The 578-nt window shown below is 49.0% G+C and overlaps 1 protein-coding gene across 1 annotated transcript; it reads left to right on the top strand.

Annotated features, from left to right (window-relative positions):
• Positions 1-65: 65 nt before the first annotated feature.
• LOC110092859 (endoglucanase 19-like) lies at positions 66-559 on the top strand (the record flags this gene model as incomplete). The annotated part of the gene is made up of 2 exons (XM_020817553.2): positions 66-257; positions 346-559. Coding segments are annotated over exons 1-2 (406 nt in total), but the record flags the coding sequence as incomplete, so codon positions are not given.
• Between the last annotated feature and the right edge of the window lie 19 nt (positions 560-578).

The following is a 578-nucleotide window of genomic DNA, read 5'->3' as shown; positions in this document are numbered from 1 at the left end:
TTTTCTATATAAATCCTCCATCCCCACCTTCAAAAATACTCATAACCAACTCATTAAAGCCAAAAATGCAACCTTTATTCCCATTTCTCTCCCTCCTCCTCCTCCTCAGCCTCCCTTCTTCCTCCGCCTTCGAATATTCCGACGCTCTCCACAAGTCGATACTCTTCTTCGAGGGGCAGCGCTCCGGCAAGCTCCCGCCAACCCAGCGTCTGCAATGGCGGGGGAACTCCGGCCTTTCCGATGGGTCCTCTGCTAATGTATGGCTTTATAAATAATCGATTATAACTGCGTAAGCATTAGCATATCTTAGTGACCGAACAGTCCTCATTTCTGACAATATTACAGGTGGATTTGGTGGGCGGGTACTATGATGGCGGTGATAATGTTAAGTTTGGGTTGCCGATGGCTTTCACCATTACAATGCTGGCATGGAGTGTTATTGAGTTCGGCGATAGAATGGCCGGGGAAAAGGATTATGCGGCGGCGGCGGTGCGGTGGGGAAGTGATTATCTGCTTAAGGCCGCCACGGTTTCTCCGAACGCACTTTATGTGCAGGTAGGTAAATTACTCTGTTAGCC

This window comes from Dendrobium catenatum, unplaced genomic scaffold (genome assembly GCF_001605985.2).
Source record: "Dendrobium catenatum unplaced genomic scaffold, ASM160598v2 original_scaffold_140704, whole genome shotgun sequence".
In the NCBI taxonomy this organism is placed as follows: domain Eukaryota; kingdom Viridiplantae; phylum Streptophyta; class Magnoliopsida; order Asparagales; family Orchidaceae; genus Dendrobium; species Dendrobium catenatum.
The sequence above is the reverse complement of the archived record's forward strand: the minus strand, read 5'-3'. Positions and strand labels throughout refer to the sequence as shown.